This window comes from Notechis scutatus, chromosome 2 (assembly GCF_049901735.1).
Source record: "Notechis scutatus isolate UNSWTSFEM ecotype Mainland chromosome 2, rNotScu1.2, whole genome shotgun sequence".
NCBI classification, from domain to species: Eukaryota; Metazoa; Chordata; class Lepidosauria; order Squamata; family Elapidae; genus Notechis; species Notechis scutatus.
Window position 1 is genome coordinate 144,383,860 of NC_142010.1, and position 17,363 is coordinate 144,401,222.

Consider the following 17,363-nt stretch of genomic DNA (forward strand, 5'->3'; position numbering starts at 1 on the left):
TAAACTTACCGTTGTCACATCTCCAATTGATGTTGATGCAGCGGCCATTCTGGCAAGTAAACTGGGTCAGAGGGAAGCACGTTGGATAGGCTGCAAGAAGAAATAAGGACATTTGCAGGCGCTATTGTATATCCAGGAAGTTAGGTGGTATCAGCACAAATGGATGAGATTGTTGTGGTATCACAAGCCATGAAGTTGGGGGGAGGGATTTTTCAGGGAGACGAGGGTTTCACTTGGTCTTCAAATGGCACCTGGAGGTCTATGCTCCAGAAAGTGTATGGAATTGTTGTAAAACAGTTCTAAATATCCCCACATATTTAATAATCAGCCCCTTCCAAATTTCTATCATATTAAAACTACAATCCAGTGGTAATTTTTTCATGCTCTTTAGCTCCGGATAGGATCTCTCTTTAATGAGTTCCTTCAAATCTGTTGCTTGATTAGCTTTTCTAGGATTTTCCCAGGTATTGATACAATCAAAGACAGTTTTGTGTTTAGATATTTAATTATGTCTGCCTAAAATATGTATGAATGAGGGAGATACAGTTTTAGAACGATGTGTAATATACACCTCTACTTTTTAGAAAATAAATCCTGGATTTTAAACACATGAAAGAATCCACAGCCTTTCAAATGTACATTTCTCTCAGACCATATGGCTGGAGATTATGTACTATAATCATAACTGTGATTATAGTAATAAGTTGTTATTACAACAAAGCCCCTGCTAGATTATGACTATCCATTCACTTAGCAATTCATCTACAAATGTAATAGACCAGAATCTATTTCCTCACTCACCACATGAGGCTGATTCATCAGAGCGATCCCCGCAATCATCATCCAAGTCACAGGTCCAAGAGATAGGGATGCAACGGCCACTGGCACAGGAGAATTGGTTGGTGGGACACGTGCGAGCTGGGAGAGCAGGCAAATAGCAGTGAAAAACAGCAGAAACATTAAAAGAAAAATTGCACACCTCCTTGAATCATTCTAATGGTGGATAAAAAAACGTCCAATGTTAATATCAGATGACACAGAAATAGTTAAACAGTTTCTGTATTGAAACTGTCCAGCACATTCAAATACACACTTTGCAGATATGCAGAAACTATCCAGAATTTTGAGCTGTAATTCCACCACATCTAGAAAGATGGAGAAGTCTGATATACAGGTTCATTTAGATGCCTTAGAATAGACTTGCAAAGTTGTTGTGAAGATCAAATGAAGGATAACTATCTAGTTAATTAGATGGATAACAAACGACTGTTACCAGAGCATGTGGAATTAGATTCATCTTCATTGTTGCCGCAATCATTATCCCCATCACACAGCCAGCGGTTGGGGATGCAACGATTGTTCTCACATTTGAAGCGGTCCGAAGGGCATGTGTGCTGATCTGCAGAATATCAAAGCAAGGAAGGCATCTTAGGACATCACACAAAATGAGATCCTTCTTTCCTTCTATGTGTATGACAGCAAAGTGAACTTAGGACCAAAGAGCCTCGTCCCTTGGATAAGTTAAGAATTTTGAGCCTTTGGGCCACATTCGAATGAGTTTTCCAATTGTGGTAGTGCCAAATTCAGAGATTTTATGGGAAATCTATACTATCCTTTTTTAATAGCACTATTGTTTTCACAACGTTTTCCAACTATTTGTTGTTGTTTTTTTAAATTTGTTCAGATTGATTTTGATTGATAACACTAAGATATGCTTTACTAGAAGCACTAGAAAAGTCCATACTACTATGGACATACAGCTATTTGGATCCAGCATGAATGCACTTCCTGTAATTTGTCAATCATAAAAAAATTGCTCTACTTTTTCTTAGGCTCACATGGACCTTTTCTGCTTCACATCCCTAGAAATAATTGATTCAGTATGACACGTTTACATTCCATGTCAAAATAAGGCATATCTATAACCAGGGAATCCAATTTCTGGTAATAAAAATTCATTTATATTTTTCCAATCTATAATGTTTTCTAAAAAGCTGTCATATACAATGGTCATTCAGTTGGTCGATTTAAGCCAGACTTTTCTACTCTAAGCATCAGAGGCACTGAAAGATCTCAGAAAAAGGAATGTTAACCATCAGTTACTAGACTTCTAAAGAGTAGAAGGCAAGGACTGAATCATTACATTCAAACTGTATTTTTACTAACTGGGCCCTTTGTTTTTATTTGTTTCAGGAAAAAAGGCAACAGAAGGAACAGAGATGGGCAGAAAAGCTCTTGGGAGTATTACAGGTCCACAACCCACGGATTGCAGCCCACTACTGGGCCATGATTCATTTGGAGCTAGGCCATACAAGTGGCAGGCAAGTGCGCACAGTTACAGTTGCACAAATGGAGCTGTATGCTCTCACACACACGCACCTACCACTCACACAAAACCATCCCCTTTCCCCCTGTGCCAGGCTGCCAAGCTGGAAAAGTTGGGGACAACTTATTCTAGTAGAATTTTGTACCTTGGATGCAACCCATTTTGTTTGATGCAAGACACATCTAGTCACCCTAGCCTAGATATATCTGAAGGATTTATCCCATCTGTCTCATGAGAGGATGGGAATGGTCAAGAACCCTGGTGTCCCTCAAGCAAATACATACGGCAGAGTTCGGGTGCCTCATCACTATTGTCCAGGCAGTCATTGTCTCCATCACATTTCCATCGCTCCTGTATACATCGACTGTTCTTGCAAGCAAATTCCCCAGGTTGGCACTGTGGAGGTGGAACGTAAGATGGATTGGCTAGACAAGAAAGAACAAGAGAAGAGTGGTTATGTAATAAGCAAGAGGCAGCTTTGGAGTTGAACCAACCCCTCCTCTCAGATACTTCAATTCTGAGGTAACCTGCACCTATGGAATGGACAATGACTGAAAAAAAAATAGGTATATTTGCTGCCAATCACTATAAACCAATTTCTCCCTTCCAAACCATCCCACAGGAGAATCAGAAGAGGACTGAAGAGGAAATCCTCACCCCAACTGCGCGTGGCTAAATATAGAAAGAGAAACCAAACAAACACTTTGTGACTCTGTAGCTCAGTCAAGCTAAAGTTGGTAATAAAAAGCATCCAGTTGATTTTACCAGTTGATTTTAATAAAAGTGCCAAAAGAAAATAAGATTCTACCCACACGACACAGAAAAAAAGAAAAAATACCCATCTTGGTGCATTTCTGACTATAACGCCAAATAGCACAATTTTCAGCCTAGTCTGAGGTAACCCTCTCAGTTGGATTCCAGCCAACTCTTTCCAAAAGACCCAACTTCTTTCTGACCAAACCCCCCACTCCACCCCTTCTTTTGTTTTATTGGCTCTTGGAAGTCAGGTGATAACCTCTGGGTAGATAAGCCTGGCTTGTTCTTTCAAGGGCCAGCTGTTCCCCACTACAAGTGGGCATAAAGAGAGGAATAGAGAGGAATTTTTGTTAGGACAAATGTTAGGCTAACTACAGCAGTATTGCAATGTATGGAAGAAGAGTAGATCTGAACTATTTTTGCCTACCACAATCCCAATCTGATTTCTGGACTGGAATAAGAGCTCTGGACCTACCCTTCTTAGGTAGCAGCAGCTCTTTAGATACTCCCTCTAAGTAGGAAGATGGAATTGTTATGTACTACAAACCCCAAAATACATTCAGTGGTAATGCTCCACCCTAACATTCCAATTTCACAGACCCCACATAAAACCAGTTGGGTGTTGTGGTTAAGGGGCTGGCCTAAAAACCAGGAGGCCATGAGTTCTACTCTTGCCTGAGGCATACTGGACCAGTTACTCTCTCGCCCCAAGCTACCTCACAGGTTATTGTTGTTGTGGAAGGAAAAGAGTATTAGATATGTTGCCTGTCTTGAGTTATTTATAAAAATAATAAAGGTGTGATAAAAATCTAATCCTCCCCTCTCCCAAATTAGGAATTTGAACATGCAAAGATCATATTAATGATGAATATGTACTAGTCCCTACAGATTGTATTATGTCAAAACAAGTCACAAATTTACTGTATGTATCCAAGTTTGAAAATGTGAATGTTCTTAAAATAGTTGCTTTGTGAAACATCACTCTCAACATGACGTCGTACAGAAACGTTTGCTTGCTTTTATATCTACATAAAATAAATTCAGGCATGACAAAAAGTATTATACCCCAAGAGAAAGCAGCTGTATGGCTTATGTAAAACTGAGTTCCCCTGCTACATCTGTACACATGGAGCCTTCCATAAGAGTCAAACCCCTGCAAGATCTTGAATAGACAGCAGTTTGCACAGAATTTCCTACTTTATATTCAAACTATTTGCACAGATGTTTAGAACGTAGATTATAGGCTGGGGGCAAAAATACTTACGGATGCAGAAGCAACTTCAAGTATTGGACATCAGATTGGATTATTTTCAAGATTCCTTCCAACTGTTACATTTTAAGATTTACTTATTTTAATTACCTCTTTTGTTGGTGGAAATAGGGCTACATGCTTGTTGGCAGGCCCGTAACACTTTAAATAGCTAGCGTTCCTAAATATGTAAACCATGAGTAGGTAACATTTGAAGAATTGGAGTCTATAACCCAACTAATTGGAAGCCAAAGGAAGTCATCTGCATATAAGGTGGTTCCAGAAGACCTCCTGCTCCCACCTCCACTTGTTTTTTTAAAAAAACATTCTCCTATGTCTTCAACATTTGGCTCTTCTGCTGTCCATGTCAGAAGTATGGAGTTCAGGGCACCCGTAAGCAGGATGCTGCGGGGGCGGTTTGTCATATGCACTCTTCAGATTTACCCCATTCTTTAATCAGTAGTTTGGTATACAGAAATTAAACAAAGGAACCTTTTCTGTTGGAGGAAGAGGCAGTGATTGGGAGGGGGGAAGCTCCATTTATGTGGAGGCTGTTTTGCAAAGTAACATAGCAGGGGCAGAAAAAATGTGGCAACCTGATTTAGAAATCACAATAAAGTAACTAGCCTCAGCAAAAAAACCAACAACCCCAAAACCATTCTTTCCAGTTTTGCTGACATAGAATATGTTTGGCTATTATTGGTACTGGATGTTTTCTGTAAAAGTGTAAACAAGGGTGGAAAACCTCTTCCGATGAAATGGGTATATTCATCAAATAAATATATTCCCCAGTTTCATTTGTGGAAAGCTGCAAATTGACAGAGTAATGGCTTCGTCACCAATGTCAATCAGGTCACATATTGTGCCTGTCAAGAGCATTGGAGAATTCAAAGCATCTGTGATGATCAATGCAGGATAGTCTGTCTCCAAGAAGGTCTTAATAAAATGATACTGCTTATTAAAGTCCAGATTATTATTTTTTTACGAATGCTGAACTCCTGGCAATCTCTTATCTCCTTTCACATTTACTGAATTATTACATGGATTGTTACCTTGGCAAGTGACAGAATCTGGTCCCAAAATCTGGTCTTCTGCACAGGCACAACGTCTGCCATTTGGGACAGCCAAGCAAAGACTACTGCAGCCTCCATTGTTCACCCGGCAACTGTTAGAGCCAACTAAAAAATTGACAAGAAGAAGCAATGAGAGAAAAACTTCCTAAGGCCTGGCAAAAGCAAGGAAAAAGAAAAGGCCTGGAAGGCTCTTGTGCGATCCAGTCCCAAGTAAAAGAGATCTGGAAGTGCACTGGAAAAGCAAAACAGGATTAATAATTTAAAATTGCCTTTTGCAGCAAATAGCCTGACCAACTCAAAAGAGTTTTGCAGGAGCTTAAAAACCAATAAATTCCATTTTCCACCTAAACTTTCATGAGTCAGAATTCATAATGCTCAAGTCAGTGCTAAGTCTTCGATTTTAATCGCAACATGCCTGGACCTGTCCTTCTTTCCATTCCTCCTCATAGCCTCAAGAAAATAAAAGTGCTCTTAGTTCAACAAATACTGGCAGTCCCCGACTTACGATCACAATTGAGCCCAAAATTGATGTCATTATGCAAGACATCTGTTAATTGAATTTTGACCCGTTTTACAACCGTTCTTGCCAGGGTTAAGTGAATCACTGCAGTTGTTAAATTAGTAACACGGTCGTTAAGTGAATCTGGCTTCCCCATTGAGTTGGCTTGTCTGAAGGTCACAAAAAGGGATCACATGACTCCAGGACACTCCAACCATCATAAATATGAATCAGTTGCCAAGCATCTGAATTTTGATCATGGGACCATGAGGATGCTATAAAACGGTGGTTAAGTGAGAAAAATGGTCATAAGTAATTTTTTCTAGTGCCACTGTAATTCTGAACCATCACTAAACAAATGGTTGTAAGGCGAGGAGTAACTGTAGTACATGTATAGAGTGGCTATAGTGGTTTTTTAAGTGGGGGGCTGCACATACCTCCCCAACCTTCATTTTCATTGGCAGAGGACTGTAGGAGGCTTGGGAGCACGTTTTCGCTGTCAGAGCACTCGGGCCACCATAGGCGCCCCCCGACTCAAGTGATGTCAAGCTGGCCACACCCACCACGGGCCCCTGAGGTCAAACATAACCTTGATGCGGCCCTCAATGGAATCAAGTTTGACACCCCCATGTTAGAGCACGTTCACACAATCAGCATGCTGACTTTTCTCAACCATAGTTTTTTTTTAAGTTTCTGTGCATTTTTGCCTTTCTCCTCACTTTAAACATCTTTCTCTCTTTCTTTCTCTCTCCCTCCCTCCCCCCCCCTCTCTCTCTGCTACTTTTAAATGTTTTCCCAGGTGCACAGGCACTCCCGATTCATGAGCGTATGGTCACACTGCTGGGAAATGCATATAAATCAAATCTAACTGCAAGAAAGAGACCATGCATCATTTTCATGAGACAAGAGAAGGTTTGGGTACTATGCAAGGTCTTTGCCATGTTCTCAAAGCAACATCCAGCTTTTCACACCGTTAATAGAAAAATTAAAAGCATCAGAGTAAAAGAACAAACAGCAAAAAAGAATGGGGAAAGTACATTCAACTGAAAATGTTGTTTCCTTCCTGGTCTTTGACGAAAAGAAGCAGCAACAATATGGGTGGTCACAAACATTAAAAATGAAGAAATAGTCTCCTTCAGCACTATCATTAAGTTTATACAGACTATTTTTAACCTGCCACAATGCATTCACAAGCCTAAGGAGTAGGAATAGCATTTGTTCTTACTTGACTTATGTAGAAAGTATGTTCTGTTTTAGCAAGTGCCAGTGTCATACTATACCCATAATGGTTACTGACATTTGTACATAAGAGCTGACCCCAAAAGTAAACAGCTCTGATCCAGCCGATTAATCTGAGTTTTAATACTAGATCCCACTTCTCTGTATGTGAAGGAAACCATTAAAGATGTCTTAATTTATGGATAGCTTTTTTCCAACAAAAATTCAAGGCTTTCTTCTAATGCTCTTGGTCTCACGTGCACATTAATCCAAGTGGCCACTAAAAATAAAGCTTTGCACTGCAGCAAATACCATGCTATGCATCACGATGTTCACCATAGTTCTGTTCTGAACCCTGTACGGATCCTTAGAGAAAGTGTGTTACAGTTCACTTTTAAGGTAGGTTATTTTTTCATTAGGGTCCTATTCACTTTGTAAATTTCTGCAAAGTACATTTTGACAAGTGCTCATCTTGGTTTAATACCTTGCTGTTGCTGAGCATCGTACATGCGAATCTCAAAAAGCGGTGGTCGTTCATTGCGCAATAGCGTCACAGCCTTGGTTTTCTGGTCCAAACGAAAGATGCTACCACTTCGGTACTCTGTCCAGAAGAGGAAATGGTCATAGTGACACAACCCAAAGGCATGACTCAATTCACTTCCATCATAAACAACCTGCAGCAGGAGAAAGATATACACAAGTAGAACATTTAAGACAATCAACATTTTAAAAATGCATTTATTTTTTTACAGCACAGCTATAGGGTCAAAGCAATAGGAGAAGGTTGGGTAAAGACAGAGGGAGATCATAAATATATAGAAGAAAAGAAAAAGAGAGAGGGGAAGAGCTAGTATGGTCTAATGCAGGGGTGTCAAACACAAGGCCCGCGGGCCAGATGCGGCCCACAGGGAGCTTAGATCTGGTCCACGTAGCCATCCTGGAAACAGTGGACAAGCCTGTGGTGCCTCTGCTAAAATAGAACTTGGGAGGGCTGCGTTTTCATTGGCAGAAGGTTGCAGGAGGCCATCTCAGCCGAAAATGGAGCTCGGGAGCCTATTTTCGCTGGCAAAGTGCTCGGGCCATCACAGATGCTCCTGATACGAGTGACATCAAGCTGGCCATGCCCACACCCATTCACCTACCCCCGAGGTCAAACACAAGCCTGATGTAGCCCTCAATGAAATTGCGTTTGACACCCCTGGTCTAGTGGTTAAGGCAACAGGCTAGAAAGCTGGAACCTCTGTGTTCTAATCCCACTTTAGGCATGAAAGCCAGTTGGTGACCTTGGGCCAGTCACTCTCAGTCCAACTCATCTCCCAGGAATGTTGTTGTGGGGGAAATAAAAGAAGGAAGGTTTGTTGGATAGGTTTACACCTTCAACTTTTTAATAAAAATAATAAAGGCAGGATATCAATAAATAAAAATAAGTATTGCAGTGTAGAAAAACTGTGTTTCAAATAATCAAACTACTAACCCAAATGTTTTTGTAACAGCAATTCTAATTTTTGCTGGGATTATAGTGGTGAGGCTAATGCCACATTTATCATATTTGAGAATTTCCCCCCATTTTTATTTTGTCCTTGAGTTAATGTCGACACATGATGACAGTGTGATTTTGGAAGTGGTTTGCCATTGCCTCTTTCCTAGGGCTGAGAGAAAGTAACTGGCCCACGTCACCCAAGTAGCTTTGTACCTACACCAAGACTAGAACTCACAGTCTCCTAGTTTCCAGCCTGATGCCTTAACCATTACCCAAAACTAGCAACATCAATGATCTAACTGGACTTCCAAGTGATCTAAAACCACAGCATTTCCTTCTTGTAGGATAAAAGGCTTACAAATTGCTGAAATACCTGCCAAGCACACATGTACCTGGTATGTCATTAAAAAAAAAAGAAATTAGGTTAATTGTGCTTGTAAAAAAAAAAAGTCTAAAGGCAGGGCAAATATTGGCCTGAGCAAGGGGGATGTTTCTTGAGACTTAATTGTTTTTGATATATTGGAAATATTTGTAGAAGTTTACATAAACCATAAGCCCAATGTTTAACAACTGTGAACAAAACAGCCGGCAAATAAAAATGCAATTAAAAAGTCAGCATGCTTAAACTGTTTACAATTTTCGGATGAATAATTTGGAGGGTGTGGGGGTGTGGAAGAGCAGGTTGCTTGAGAAAATCGCAGGCACCTGTGCTGTCTTATTTCTCTCCCATTTGAGACTTTTTTATCCCCCAGCGTCAGCACAGCAGAGTTGCCAATAAAGCAGCAACCCCTTCACAGGTATCAGAGGATTACCACCATCCTAAATATACTAACAATTGTACATAGTTCAAACCATTTCAAAATGTATTCATTGCTGCTGCTCCTCGCTCTGAGTACTTGCGATCTATAACCGTTTTTTGTTTCCTTTGGAAGCTGTACTCTCATCCTAAAGCAGGGGTGTCAAACTTGATTTCATTGAGGGCCACATCAGCATTTTATTTGACCTCGGGGGGGTAAGGGGGTGGGACTGGCCAGCTAAACATCACTAGTGTTGGGGGTGCCTGTAGTAGCCTGAGTGCTCTGCCAGTGAAAACGGGCTCCTGAGCTCCGTTTTCGGCTGTGACAGCCGCCTTCAGCCCTCTGCCAGTAAAAACGGAGCTCAGGAGGGCCTTCCCAAACTCCGTTTTCACTGGCTAAGGCACCACAGGCCAGTCCTTCTCTGTTTCCAGGGCAGCCCCATGGGCCAGATCGAAGCACCCCATGGGCAGGATCCGACCTGCCGGCCTTGAGTTTGACACCTCTATCCTAAAGTGAGTGGCTCCAACAATTCAACTGCATGCATACAGATACAGTCATTTAAAAAGATACCGATAGGGCACTGAGAAAAAACATTTTGGTAACTATAACAATCATTCCATTTGGGTTCAAGCCCAGAGAGAAACAAAGCTCATACAAAAACTTATTGAGAATGGGAAAGAACAACTAGGGTGGACAGAAGTAGAGACAAAACTGGCACTGACCCTGCGTTCTGTGCCATCCAGCATGACCGTCTCAATCCGGTCATAGTAAGCATCAACCCAATATAACATCTTAGAGGGAATGTCCAGGCTCAGCCCATTGGGCCACAGCACAGTCTTGGAGGTGATGAAGACACTGCGGTTGGTGCCATCCATCCAAGCCTTTTCTATCTTTCCTCTTTTACTGTCCTTTGGGTCTTCTTCCCAATCTGTCCAGTACATCCATCTGAGTGAGAAAAGACAGGAAAGTCAACGTGTGTGCAGTTTTAAAAAAATCATTCTTCCTTTGTTCATCCATAGATAGCTGTTCGGTAGTCATTTTCTTAAAAACAGTACTTTGCATGGATTTCAAGAACCCTCTGCAAATACTTGACCAAGAGAAGCATTTTGCAAAAGAATGAAAGTTCAATCCCAGGTCAGCTCTTTCACTTGTGCCTTGTTCATAGATTCAGTGTTCAGTTCTTGATAGGCTGCTTCGCTATATCTCCAAGCTATGTAAGAAAAACTGGTATCAAAGCCATACAGAAAACTAGGGTATTCTGCCCATCCTTTGAAATCACTGAACAAGATTTTATTATCAAGAGAAGATAAAATAATAACATATAGGCAGTGTTCCTCAAATGTGGAAACGGGGAATACTAATATACCTTCCAAACATAAGAGAATGCCCACTAAATGTTGCAGAACAAAAAAGTTAACCATTAATGCATATCATCATCATCATCCTTTAAATAGTTTCTTCTCCCCAATGTCCTTGCTTCTACTTCCTCAAGTAAATTTTCTTTACTGGGTAGTATCAAAACAAAGATAGCTCCTTCACTTATTCCTTCTTCCATCCAGTGAAGAAGAAAATTGCTAGCAGCACATTTAAGAATTTCTTGGAAGAAGTGACTTCCGGGCAAGCAATGGCAGACTTTCTACCCTGGATGAAAAACGCTTTAAGGATGACAAGAAAAGGTTTTTGAAAGAGCAAAAAGGGGGACCAGAATTTTGATTTTGGAAAGTTAAAGGCTAGGATATAGGGCTAGGTAGACTTGAAAGAAGATTTCCTGTAGGGTTTTTCAAATTTTATTAAGTATATGAAAGTTTTGAAATTAACCATAAGAAATCCTCTCATGGGAAAGTTTTCCTGATTGGAAAATAAACATACAGTAAGAGGGGACTTTGAAAATTAACCAGAGAGAACTAAGGATTACAATTAAAGAAGGGGCTCAATAATACAGTGGAGCAAAATGTTTGATTATAGAAGGAATTAAGGCTGTTTGGGAACTATACACTCAGAAATCACAAGGTTGTCTAATACTATAAAGATGGGTTTAGAAGAGAATATAGAAGAATAGTTTTGTTTTTTTTACTGGATAAGAGAGAAACTGATTGGAATGTGGATTTGAAAATGGATTTTAAAAAGCCAAATTACAAGAGTGATATGGAAAAGGATGTCACAATGGATTTACATTTGAAACCAGCTAATGTCTTAACAACTAAAGAAATAATAAATCAGAAGAATTATTTGGAAAATCTTCTTATCTTGGGTTTACAAAGAGGACGTGTTAAGCTACTGAAGTTGTTTCTGAAAGGAGACAAAGGGAAAATGAGAAGAAATCAACTGATAGGAAATTATTTGATATGAGTAAAGATCGAGCTTAAAATAAATCAACAGAAGAAATATAATTTTTTTTGTTTTATATCTTGAAGATAGTGATCACTTGAAATACAAAATGGATTTAACTAAGGTTAAACACACACACACACACACAGAGAGAGAGAGAGAGAGAGAGTTAATTAATTAATTAATTGTAGTTTTTAATAGAATTTGCTAATTAGGACTCAATGATGAGAATGTATAATTTGATTATTAAGGGATGAAATACTAAATTCTTTATACTTGTCTTGGAGGAAGAAAGAAATCACACACACACACACACACAAACACACAGACGTTATATATAATTTCTTTAATTGTTTTTTCTCTCTTTCAACTTCTTTTTCTTTTCTTTATTTTTTGTATTAGTTTTTAATCTCTGTATTTGTAAACTTTAATAAGATATTTTTTTAAAAAGAATTTCCTGAAAGAACTATAACAGAGGTTGTTTCCCATGAGATTTGAGATCTACACAGCCCCAACCTTGCCTGCTTGCTATAAGAGAGATGGATTTTTTTTTTGACAAGGGGAGATTTACAACAGAAAAACATGCATGCCCATTTAGCAATCTTCCACAGATGCATTTAATTATAAAGAAAATAAAGTTATGGGAGATCAAGCATGGACTTCCCAGCATAATGTAGTAATGTGGTCCTAAATTACTCTCCTGTCTTCTGCCCCATTTTTCTTGTCACTGCTATGTACTGCCTGTACAGTCATATAATTGAATGATTTAGACCTTTTCCAAGCTTATGTTAAGGCACACATAAAAGTGTAAATTATAAAGATTACAGCAACATGGAAACCGCTGGAGACAGAATTCCATTAGAGGAAGAATGAGGATAAAAATGTCATACATGAATATTAGAAAGCTGGAAAGTAAAAGCAATGGAAATCTGCATAATAGATGCCTTGCTCCCTGGAGGTTTGCTTGACATCTCTAGAATGCACTTTTTCTGTGGACACATTCTGCTCCATTTCCCTGATCCCCTTAGGATCCGCAGCCAGCAGAGACCCACCCATTCAAGGGATCCACTGCAATGGCTCGTGGGTGAATCATCCTTTCTTCAATGAGTGTCTTCCTGGTCTGAGCAGCTTTTTCTAGCCGGGCAACGCTGATGGTTTTCTTGGGTCCATCATCAGTCCAGTAGAGATTGTTCCCCATCCAGTCCACAGCAATGCCTTCTACATTATGAATGCCTGGAAGAAGATAAAGTGAGAAACGTGCTGTATATGATCAAGCCAGGCAGATGAGGATGTGCCACTGAAGGTTGAACGCAACACAATAATACAAGCAGAGCTATGTGCTTTGTTATACAATCGCTACTGAAATTGACAAGGCATGACAGACACATTCAAACCACCTTATTATCTCTTTTGAAAGATCAGAGATTCAGTGGCAGAAATCAGTCTTCAGATTTGTACCTGCAAACATTACAAGGAGTCTAAGAAGCATTTAGAAAAAAAATAGTTGAAGCCATACAATGCAATTCTTTCTGGTACATAGTGACCGGCTTATATTCAGAATAAAAGGTATGTCCCTAAACCCAATTTACATATCAAACCACATTCCCTCCATTCTAGACAGCTTATGCACCGGAAACAAATTCCTTGTGTGTCTAATCACACTTGGCCAATAAAGAATTCTATTCTTCTAGGCCCCATGTACCACTTTACAGGAAGCCATTCTAACATTTAACATGCTAATGCAGACATCCAATGAGCAAAAACTTTGCACACGTACCGTCTTTCAGAATTGTTTCCCTATCTGTTCCATCAATTTTCTGCCGTCCAATCAGGTAGCTGGTAGTGTCAGCAAAGTAAATGAAGCCGGTCTCTGCATGGAAATCAAGGGCTCTGGGGTTCATCAAGTTTTCAATGGGGATCATGTGTTCATCAGGCACTTTGGCTCCCATGTCCATTCCACGAATGATGCCTGGCCGACCTTTGCCATAGACAAGGAAAAGCTCATGTTCTGGCTCTGGAAATTAAAGAGAGGAGGGAGGAGGAGGTTACTTTTGATTTCTACCCAAACTCTCAGAAAAAAAAAGCAAGATGTCACAATGATAAATATAAAACAAAAAGAACCACTAGAAGATAACCCATAAAAAGAATAACAATGACAAGAGGACAAGCCATGCAAGAAGCCTTTGTGAGACATTCTACTTCAAACTCCAATAAAAATCAGGTTTTCAACCTGGACATGAGGGAATGGATGCCTCCTCCTTTTTCTCTCAGCCACTGATATTCAGTAGTACAGTACTATTTCTGAATCTGGAGGTTGCAGAAAGCAATATGACAAGTAACCAAAACAAAAAGAGATGCTGGCAGATATAGCTACCCTTCCCCTTTCAGAGAGGACTACAGGTAATCCTCAACTTGCAACTTTTGTTTAGTGACCAAAGTTACAATTGCGCTGAAAAAAGCAACTTATGATCATTTTTCACACAACTGTTTTGCAGCACCCCCATGGTCATATGATGAAAACTCAGACACTTGGCAACTGGCTCATATTTATGATGGTTGCAGTGTCCCAGGGTCATGTGATCATCTTTTGCTACCTTCTGACAGCAAAGTCTATGGGGAAGCCAGATTCACTTAACAACTGTGTTACTAATTTAACAACTGCAGCGATTCATTTAACAACTGTGGCAAAAAAGGGTCAAAACACACTTAACAGTTGTTTCGCTTAGCAACAGAAATTTGCTACAGGTAATCAACTGTGGTCAAAACTCAAGGACTATCTGTACTGTATTGGCAAATTGATATTCATTTAAAACCAATGAATTCAGATAATCGGTTCTGGAAAACATAGACAATAAATTAAAAAGGTAGTGTATTCTAAGCCCCAAAACAGTTAACACCCTTAGTTGATATTTTTTTTGTTTCAGCTTCTGACACATTTTAATGCCAAGTTGATAGACTGCAATTCACCTCATCACCAGGCATTCTGGCTATTGTTTCCTGGGATTCTGTTGTTGCTCACATTAAAATAATTGTAACAGCAAGAATATTATTATCATTTAAACTCGAGACACAGAGAGTAATTTGGCATGATGTATAAAGTCATATCCTCAGTTGGAATTAAATACTCTGATTGCAATATTTGGAATGCTCTAGTTACATTTTGAGAATTATTATGAGCAAAAGAAGAAAGCCAGGTGGGATCAACAGGGCGATAGACATGGTTATATTTCCAGTGATTTTGGAAATGTCTACAGCAACACTAGTAAGAAATACAACTTTGCCCAATTATTTGTTTGAACAAAAACTCACCATTTACAACAACTTCATGGAGATTGGGGCTACTGTGCAGCTAGATTGGCATGGCCCCCAAAAAATCACAATTATAAGTCCTTTGTATGAAAAATACCCCAAACTGAGTAGAGAACTAGAATCATGCACATGTATTTTTGAAATCTGAAATTTATTAAAAACTTTAAATTGATTAAAAAAGAATATTTGAACCAAGTCAAAACATCAAATTTTAATATACTAATGGCCAGAACAGCTAGCACAATATTCTTTGCCTTTGCTTTGCTGTTTTGATCACGGTTTGGGGGAAAGGTGGGAGGAGAGAATATAAATTTTCATACATTTAATCTTCCCAAATTGTTTCTCAATTTATATTGGATTAAATCTGGGAGGGAGGTGCGGTGGGTATCTCTTTCCCTATGGAAGACATTGCTGCTGTGGTAGAAATTGTTATTACTCCTCCAGTGGTATCTGAATTCAAGTTTTTAATGAATAGGCCTTCATGAAAATACTCCTGTACAGGGTCTCATTTATAGCTTGTGGCTGTAATTTTCCTTCTGCAAATCAATAGAGGGCCCTCAAATTAAGTCTCCTCTGAAGTGCATGAATCTTCAGTATTGTGTTTTCTTTTTGTTTCAATCCCTACTCTTCTTCGTTCCCCAACCCTTTGTTGAGAAAATCCCTCCCTTCTTGTTTGGATCAACTCCAGCTCTTCCTTCTACAGCTACTTCTCACTGGTTTCTTCTGTCCCTTTTCCACACTGAAAAACAGAGGTGTGAACCTGGGAGAAGAGGACCGACTGATCAAGTAACATAACTCTCATCTCTGTCTGCTGCTGATAACAACTATGTTTGCAAAATACCCTTAGTAATTCAGATGTAAGATATATGTAAGATATCTTTCAGCTGGGATTATTTTACACTCTTTCCCAAAAAATTAAAATCTATTTTCTTTTCTTTTCCTTCCTTCCTTCCTTCTCTTTCTTTCTGCTCTGATGACAATTTAAAGCAAGATGCCAAGGAAAATTTCCCACTCAAACTGAGAGATTAAGACAGATTTCTCTTTGGCTCAGCTGTCTCTCAACCACAGCACACTCTCACTCACAACATGCAACTTACTTTTGCAGGACTTCCCATCACTGCCAAGGCTGAATCCTGAACGGCACCGGCAGGTCCTCGTCTTGTGACTGTTTCCAAGGAGACAGATGTCAGAACAGCCACCTGGTTTTCCAAACTGGTCCACTTCACAGGCATGACTCCTCACTAATAACAAAAGATTCCCAGTCAGTTCATGTCAATGGGTATTTATTTCAGTTTTATTCTGTTGTGATATTTAAGATTGACAATAAGCAACAGGGACATGTAGAGACATCCTTCATGGTTATACCATAATTACGCAATAGTAGAGAATTAATGCCTAGAGCTGAATTGTTGGAGATACTTTAGAACAAAGTCAACAGCTGTGTGCATTTTAATTTATACATCTATTCATACTATGTTTTATTTATTTAGTGTCTTCAAGTCAGTGTTGACTCCTAGCAACTGTTTGTTTGGCAAGGTTTTTTGGAAGTGGTTTTTGCCTTGCTGCTTCCTAGGGCCGAGACCCAAAGTCACCCACCTGGTTTTATGCCAAAGGCAAGAATACAATTCATAGGTCTCCCGGTTTCTAGCCTGATTCCTTAACCACTAGACCAAACTGGCTCTCCATTCAAATAATGCACATTGTTCATAAATAACTCTTGAGTTCCTGATTTCAAGGTGAGTAATAATCACAGCATCACCTTCTTGTTAACGAAAAGGCTTACAAGTTGCTGAAATATCTACCCAGCAAACATCTACCTGATATTTCAGAGCAAAGAAAAATCATATTAATTGTTCTGGTGGGGAAAAAAACGTCTAAAGGAAAGGCAGGGCAAATATTGGCCTGAGCAAGTGGGATGTTTCTTTCTTATTTATTTTTAATACATTGGAAATATTTGTACAAGTTTACATAAACCATAAGCTCAGTGTTTAAAGACTGTGAACAAAACAGCCAGCAAATAAACGTGCAATTAAAAAGACAGCAAGCTTAAACTGTTTACCATTTTAGGATGAATAATTGGGGGGGGGGTGTGTGGAAAAGCAGGCTGCTTGAGAAAATCGCAGGCATTTGTGCTGCCTTCTTTCCCTCCCAACTGAGCCTTTTTTTCCAGTGTCAGCATAGCAGAGTTGCCAATAAAGCAGCAATTCTGACACAGGTGTCGGAGGAGATGCCTGTTTTGGAGCTCTGCAGCCACAAGCAAATGGAGCACAGCAGCCAAAAGAAAGAAGGTGTTTTCCCTTCAGAGGCAGTGGATGGTCCAAAAGAGTA

At 39.6% G+C, this 17,363-nt stretch overlaps 1 protein-coding gene across 1 annotated transcript in view; it reads right to left on the minus strand.

Moving 5' to 3' along the window:
- Positions 1–17,363, minus strand: part of LRP1 (LDL receptor related protein 1) — a 321,609-nt gene that overhangs the window by 112,403 nt on the left and 191,843 nt on the right. The window contains exons 11-20 of the mRNA XM_026673900.2: positions 16,133–16,276; positions 13,504–13,740; positions 12,779–12,959; positions 10,121–10,343; positions 7,606–7,795; positions 5,384–5,509; positions 2,611–2,751; positions 1,274–1,399; positions 802–918; positions 10–90 (exon numbers count right to left, since the gene is read on the minus strand). Of these exons, the coding sequence (XP_026529685.1) occupies positions 10–90; positions 802–918; positions 1,274–1,399; positions 2,611–2,751; positions 5,384–5,509; positions 7,606–7,795; positions 10,121–10,343; positions 12,779–12,959; positions 13,504–13,740; positions 16,133–16,276 (1,566 nt within the window). The remainder of the gene's footprint in view (positions 1–9; positions 91–801; positions 919–1,273; positions 1,400–2,610; positions 2,752–5,383; positions 5,510–7,605; positions 7,796–10,120; positions 10,344–12,778; positions 12,960–13,503; positions 13,741–16,132; positions 16,277–17,363) is intronic.